Below are 8147 nucleotides of genomic sequence, written 5' to 3'. Positions count from 1 at the left end.
TTTATCTGTTGCAAAGAAACGACAATTGAAGGGAAATCACATAGTATAAAATAATAAAGCAATTTCCTTAATTTCTATTTGAATTCTAAAGCGACTAAAAACGACTAAAGCCTCTATACGATACGGCTTTAGCTATTGGACACGTCTGAACTGTTATAATTGACCAGTAACGGACTAAGTCTTTTTTTTGTTGAAACTTTACTCAATGCTTCTACAAAGACAGATTTTTAACGGGTATGGTAGCAGAGCGCTTCTTAGGGACCAACAGCAATTACATGTTATTTATTCTTCACAAAATTTGAAAATATTCCTTTCCTACTATATTATAATATTTTTAGATGTCAGATAGGCATTTAATTAGTTTTGTTGTCATCGAAGAATCCATTTCCATACCTTAGTTTTTTTTTTTTCATTAACGATGATCGGCGGGCCAAAAATTGTGTCGCGTACGGCCCTGTCACCGGCCTATTAACAATTAATTATTAACCGAGCAAACAGTCGTAAACCAGAACAAATAAGCGGCACAAAACTGATGTCGTGATAGACCACGAGATGGTTTTGTCTTTTATGGTGTGACAGACAATAACGGATTTACACTCTCGACGACGACTATATTTCAGAATTCGAAATTAGCGATGACGTTCGTTTGATAATTCCCCACTAAAGGATTCCTCCGCTTGCTCGTGCCAAGCCAGCGGATCCACAAGTTTTTCTAATCGGATTACGCACGGGAAAACATTACGCGCTGCTGAAACGAATGTATAAAGCTGTAGCTGTTAACGGTTTGTGGATGTTGTATTTGAAATTACTCGAGAAGATGTAACTCTGTGTACATCTTATTTGGCGTTTCGGACATTCGGGCCACACGTTGAGCGCCATATCGTCTAATTCCATCATTCTCGTGGGAATTACCTCTAATGTGGGGAGAACCGGCGCTTTTACTGAGCTCTTTGTATATTGCTTGCAATGCTTTGACTCTCGTCTCTTGCTCGCCAACAAAGAAGTAAACGGGACGCCTCCGTTTCTCGCCTTCTACTTCTCTCGGAAGGACATTTTTGTCCCCTTGGACATGTTTCTCTGCTTTGGCCGGGGTTGGCTCTGCATTGAGAGACTGGAAACGGCTTTGTAGTTCTGATTGGAAAGTTGAGCTAAAATTTGAAAAAACAAAGCCTTTATAATACAGTAAAAAGTATGAGAGCTAACATTCAAACATATTTTTTTAAGTTTTGTTTTGTTTTGGTTCTATTTACAACTTTTGACGTTTCGAGAGACATATCACTCTCTTCTTCAGAAGTTACTCTGAAACTATTTTGTTCTGCTCAGTAGCGCGTTTGCTGTTTTTTAGTAAAAGTTTTCTCCGTTTCTCTTTTTAAATTTAGAAAAAAGGAAGGTAAGTATATAATATTTTTACTTTTTGAAATAAGTATAATAAATCAGAAGTAATGAGGCAACACTTTTCTGTTTTTTTTTTCTGAGTGGTACAAAATACAAAAATTATTATCGTCCTCTCAAAAGAAATACCACCTAAAAATCTCATTAGCGGTGGAAGAATCAAGTAGTCGTTGGAAAATAATTGACTGTTTAAAGTGCATAAATGTCATTAAGAATAAATGAAAGGATTAAACTCGATAATACTTTAATACTTAAAGCAAAGGGTGATGCTAACAATAACTAAACTTAAAAAATGAGGCAAACGCTTTCATACTACATACATATTACAATCTCTTTACATATACGTATTTTTAATTTTCTGTTTTTTTCAGGAAAAAATGTTTTGTTTTATTAATTTAACAATTTGATTGTATTATTTTTAATAAAATAGCAATATCCTTTAGAACTAAGCTCCAAATTAAAAAAATCGTAACAGAGATCTTTTATTAGGTGATGAACGACGATTACAGAAAATATTATTAAAAATGTCAGTAGAAACGTGCATATTATTAAAAAAACGGGTACTATGGTCTACACGAATGCTCTGATGAGGTGATTAAATTTTAGTTTACACTAAAACTTGCCCTATAATCTGTAGCAAACTGTAATTCCCTGTATTTTAGAAACCAGACTTTTTATGTCTTTTTTATAACTCTGCTAAAGATTGTTCTGTGGTAGAAAATGTGAGTTTATCCTATCTTTTTTATTGCACGTTTAGGTTAGTATTGTTGGACAATTTGTAGGATAAAAATGAACTGACTTAAGTAAATTTTACTTTATTTCAATAAAAATTACGTTCTGTTTCAAGGTCGTACAAAATATTTCATTCAGTCCTTTGCAAACTAAGGTACAAATATGCAGAATAATAATCCATTAGGTTTAAAATAATTGTTCTTTGTAATCAATCAGTATTGCTAAGGACTATTTAATGGTCGAACTCAACTTATCAATGTTCGTGTATCATCCGGCAAACAGCTGCAGTCGTTCAAAATAAAGACGTTTTTTATTTTGGTACACTTTTTCCAGAACTTAAAATCTCTCAGGATTTGTTTACGTGATCGACAGCATAATTCAAGTTTTTTTAAGGAACTTCTGTAACTCGTAAATATAATATAATCGTTGTTGCATTTGATGATCAGTGTGCAAAGGATTTATTTTAAATGTTTGTTGTTCAGCGGGCTAAGCATAACATGACATATTAATCACTAAATATTCCGTTATAATTCAATTAGTAAGTGATGCAATAATTTTGTTTCTTCACAAATCCAACTGAAGATTTTTTAAAAAATTATGTACATATACAGGGTGTTAAAAAAAGAGTGTAAAATATTTCAGGAGGCAATAATATGAACCAAAATAAGCAGAAAAGTCTTAATAAACATGGGTCCGCAAAGTAACGGTTGCGGAGATATGGACCACTATTCGTTTTTCAAGCATTTAGTTTTATTAGGAATAAACCGACAAAGGAAGCTTTTAACAAACAAAAAACAAAGTTACAGAAGATGTTCAAAGTGCCCTCCGTCCATTTCCAAGCAGGCACGACATCTTCGTCTCAACGATATTCGAACTCTTTCGAAAACACCCTCCTTGGTTTGGATTTCTTGACACTTTTGATTAATCCGTAGCTGCAGCTCTTCCAGGCTATTTACAGGAGTACCATACACTAATGTCTTCAAATATCCCCAAACAAAGAAATCTAGAGGGTTCAGATCAGGCGATCTTGGAGGCCATAAAACAGGTCCGGCCCTTCCTACCCATCTATGTGGAAAAGTTTGGTGTAAATGCTCTCTAACGGCCATGGAAAAATGAGCTGGAGCACCATCATGCTGGAACCACATTTGTTGCCTCTGATTCAAAGGAATGTCTTCCAAAAACTCATACAGTGTGTTCTGCAGAAAGTTGAGGTAAGCAGCGCCTGTTAATCGGTTTGGTAAAACAACAGGACCTAGAAACCTGTCACCTACAATACCCATCCAAATGTTTAATGAAAAACGTGCCTGATGTCCAGATTCTATTAGAGCATGAGGATTTTCGTCGGCCCAAATATGCGTATTGTGAAAATTAAACACTCCATTTCTTGTGAACCCGGCCTCATCAGTAAAAAGAATGTTTGCAAGAAAACGAGGGTCTTCAGCATCATGACGTAGAAACCAGCGGCAAAAAACCAAACGTGCTTGATGATCATTTATTGGATTTAAGGCCTGTACTCGTTGCACATGGTATGGATAAAGCAGTTGCTCGTGAAGGATTCTCCAAACAAGAGGACCACTAATTCCTACCTCGGCTGATATTCTCCGCACACTCGTACCTGGATTCTGCTCTACCAGTGCTAGAATTTCTTCTTCTGCTCTAGGAGTGGATACCGACCTTGGTCTTCCGGATAAATGGCACTGTTTGCTCAAGGAACCGGTATCACGCAATCTTTGGTGAATTCTTCCAAACATGCGTTGTGAAGGAATCTGGCGATTTGGATAAGCGTCAACATAAAGACGTCGCGCTTCGGTGGCGTTCCCATTAGCACGACCATACATGAAATGCATGTCTGTTAATTCTGCGTTAGAGTAACCAGCCATAGCGAAAGAAAACTTGTGCACTGAGAACAACTGTCAAATACGTACTGTTTATTTCACTAAACATCAACCAACTATTATAAGAAAATACACAACGTTTTTGCAAAATTAAAAAAGGGGCTAAAAAACATAAAACATTCCATATCTCCGCAACCGTTACTTTGCGGACCCATGTTTATTAAGACTTTTCTGCTTATTTTGGTTCATACTATTACCTCCTTAAATATTTTACACTCTTTTTTTAACACCCTGTATTTTAAGGGTACCATAAATCATAAATTCGCTTCACTTTCGATTTTTGTTTGGAAACATCCGTAAAAACGCACCAAAAAACCGATTTTTCTCTGCTGTCATTTACCGCATCCAGCTTATACTCGCTATGTTTGCAGAGCAGTTAAATAATTGTGGAAGTAGGTTTTAAAAAAAGATATTGTACCGAAACGGATTTATTTTTATTGACTCACAGATTTAATTTATCATTTTATTACGAGCGTAATACATGGTTTATTGTTTTGAAAATAAAAATATTTCACTGAAAGATACAATCATGCTTAAACATCTCTTTTGTTTTCCTCATTGATTCCCTGTTTGCTTTCGATGGAGAAATAGACGTTACGAATTTTTATGAAAACTCCATTACCGGCTAAAACTTTTATGGTTGATAGTCAAAAATGTGCTTAATAGTTTTTTTTCTATCTAATAAATTTCTAGTTTCTTTACAAATTGTAAATACTTTTGTCGATTTTTATTTGATCTCGCACAATTTTTTACCCTCTTAAGCGTGCTAGGATCGAGATGTTCCAAATTAAATTTGCCTTACATTAATTGACACTATAATTTAGCAAATGCTCTATTACAGCAGGGTGCGCCGCACGCTTAAATTTCTAATTTATAATGATGCCTAATGGCTCATCATAAAGCTATTAAGGGTACTACTTGAAGGGAAACTATTGCTTCATCCAGATCTATACAGGGTGTATTTAAATGGAGGGACACAAATGATACGAGAGATTCCTTGGGTGAAAATAAGTCGATTTAACCTAACATATCTATATCCCAAGTCGCATAATAAAAAAGATACAGGGTGTCAAATTAAAAAATGGTTTTTTCTTATTAGTTTCTATAATTTTAGTCAGAAATGTTTCAAATTTACAACAGAGAGGTTTTTTAATGATGGGAAAAATAATAATAATAATGATTTTAGAGTGTAGAGTACGAGGGGCCCTCTGCAGGCAACGTTATGCATTGAATATGTAGTAACTTTTTTGTCAACCCCTGTATACAGCTTTTAGTAATAAAATATGAAATACTTATTGAAAATGGCTAAAGCCAACCGTTGAGGAGATATTTTTAATTTCATAAATTAGTGTTACAGATTTATACGAATATCAAAGTTCGAGTTGCTTAAATAAATAAAAAAATCGAATAGGTAAATGTCATTTGATAATACTCGTAAATTGCAATTTTGAAGTATTAGTTTAAAGTGTTAATTGATTTTAGTCACTATTTACCCGCGTCCTAGATATTAAATGGTTTTGGAATTGAATAAAATAACAAATTATTATTTTTTGAATGTTACAAGAACTGTTCTAGTGCTGTACGACTTTATCATGCCAGATATCTCAATCGTCGTGTTCCTGCTAGAGAAACTTTTGCGACGGTGCTCTTAGTTTTATACGCCTGCTAACTAATACTGTAACACAAACGCACGTGCACAAGATGCACAGGGTCGGTTACATTTATGTTTAATTTTCTTAATTAATTATCTCGAAGACAGAAGCATTTATACTATCAATTTGACCAGTATCAATCATTAATTTATTCCAAGACTTAGATAAATCTAAAATTGGTTTAAAATGGTATTGAGAATGTATTGCCTTACGCAACATTTGTTGGTTTCTTATTTTTGTTAGCAAATAATGGCCTCAAGGATGTAAATAACGTGAACACAATGGACGAATATGATTAATACTGTGTATTTTAAAATTTATAATATGAACTGTAATAATAAATTTATTCCATATTTTACATCAAAGAATTTTCTAGATTTCATTAGATTTCACATTATTTCCCTTTGAGCATGCTGTGAGGCCAGGTCCTACACAAGAAGCGTAGGCCATAATGTGTGGGATAGTATTCTCCTCGATGACGCCAGAGTATAAGTGGGCCCACGGACCGTTGGCGAAGATGCCGACGTCGTCAGCTCCGTGAGTCTCAGATGTCAGATTGTAGATGCCAGGGAATTGGTAGTCTTTATCGTCTGAAATTTTACAATTATTTTATTGTACTATTACTTACTTCAACACTTACTAGTATCGTCACTATCAACGCGGTGACCGTTTGGTTTGTACCCAGGACCGTTGGCGTAGTTCAATGTTAGATATCCATAACCATTTGTGTCTGTCCCTGCTATATCAAATATCCCATTGTTCCTCTCCGGATACCCCGACATAGACAGTGTATGGGCGTGATCTGCAGTCACCACGATCAGGGTGTCGTCTTCGTTCGTCATCTCCAAAGCCTTTTCAATTGCTTTGGACAGTTCGACTGTTTCGTCCAAAGCCTTTTGTGCTAAGGCGGCGTGGTGGCCGTGGTCGATTCGACCGCCCTCTATGAAGAGAAAGAAGCCTTTCTTTGCCCCATTACCTCTGCTGACGACTTTGATTGCTGCTTCCGTCATCTCGGCGAGGGATGGGGTGGAAGAGGTGTTTCGGTCTAGGTTGTATGGCATGTATCCTTCACTGAAGAGGCCTAAAAAACGATCAGAATGGTTTGAAGGTTGTTAAAATACAGGTATCACTTACCAAAGACATATTCCACGTCTTCTGGTACATCCAATAGTTGATCTCGATTCCACACGTACCTTGCCTCTTTGTTTTTCTTGTCCTTCAACCATTCTTCTATGAGGTTCCTTCCATCAGACCTGGTACCACGACTTCCTGCCTCATCCTCGTGTCCGATAGGTAGAAACATCTGGCTTCCTCCACCGAGTATAAAGTTAAATTTACTCCCCGTCTTCCCTTTGATGAGTTGGTAGGCAATGTCGCGACATTTGGTGGCGTTCCATCCGGCTTCCGTCACAGTTGCGTCATTCTGCCACAATCTGTTGGCTATGTGAGCGTAGGCGCCTGGAAAATTAAAAATTCTTAGTTTAGTGAATCAAAGCATAGCCCACAATAATCGCTGTCCAAAGCTTTTACAGACAGATGCAGTTGATACAAGCGTAGATGTTCAAATATCAGCATACAACAAGAAATTGACATTAAAAATTACTATTAATTATTTATTAATGAATAAAACCAACAAAAGTGGGCCAAGAATCGAGCCCTGAGGCACTCTTGACGTTACAGAACAATTTTTTTCTTACCTGACGGCGATGCGTCAGTCACTGTGGACGTGGTGACTATTCCCGTCCGTTTCCCAACATCCTGCGACCAGGAAGCGATGGAGTGTACGTGGTTCTCTTTTTTTACCATCTCGTCGCAGTCGTTCAACTCCACTGCCGCCGTGACGCCGATTGTGGCGATGTTGGCTTTGACACCACCTAAGTAGGCCGTGGCTGAGCAAGCCGAGTCGGCTGTCTGGGCGTCTACGCAGTAGGTCTGGAAAATAAAAGAAAATCGTTTAGCTTTAAATATACAGGGTAGCCCATCGAAAACGTACCGTAAGGCATTACAGGGTAGTAAAGAACTTTTCGGCAAAATCCAAAAACAGGTCAAATATGTTTCTGAGGGGGACAACTTTTGGCTCAAAAAGCATACCAAAATCTTCAACCCCCTAAGTGGGGGTGCTATCCCCTAAATTTTTTCAAATGGGAATGGGGGTCAAGTGGGGGGTTATTAGAAAGGGCTTTTAATTCTCTATACATCGATTCTTACTTTTTGAAAATCGATTCATTATTTTAGAAAATATGCAGCTTTGAAAATACGAACAATATTTTTGACGAGAAATGCGAAAATCGATTTAATTTTACTTCAAAACTTACGGTATTAGTCAAGTAAATGCTGAAAATGTTGTCCGCCAACTTGCATACAATGATACAGGTTGTCTTCAAACCGTTGTCGAACATTCTGGAGCACTTGCGGTGTTACTTCGCGACATACATTAATGATTCGTCCTCGCAGATCTTCCAAGGTATCAGGTGGA

At 36.8% G+C, this 8147-nt stretch overlaps 1 protein-coding gene across 1 annotated transcript in view; it reads right to left on the bottom strand.

Annotated features, from left to right (window-relative positions):
- Positions 1 to 5961: 5961 nt before the first annotated feature.
- The window catches only part of LOC111691312 (membrane-bound alkaline phosphatase-like), a gene marked incomplete at its 5' end in the record, with an annotated part of 6054 nt that continues 3868 nt past the window's right edge, over positions 5962 to 8147 (bottom strand). The window contains 4 exon segments of the mRNA XM_023456308.1: positions 5962 to 6261; positions 6312 to 6752; positions 6806 to 7129; positions 7369 to 7603. Coding sequence (XP_023312076.1) covers positions 6044 to 6261; positions 6312 to 6752; positions 6806 to 7129; positions 7369 to 7603 — 1218 coding nt within the window.

Source organism: Anoplophora glabripennis, unplaced genomic scaffold, assembly GCF_000390285.2.
Source record: "Anoplophora glabripennis isolate ALB-LARVAE unplaced genomic scaffold, Agla_2.0 scaffold282, whole genome shotgun sequence".
NCBI classification, from domain to species: Eukaryota; Metazoa; Arthropoda; class Insecta; order Coleoptera; family Cerambycidae; genus Anoplophora; species Anoplophora glabripennis.
This window is presented reverse-complemented; position numbering and strand designations above follow the sequence as displayed.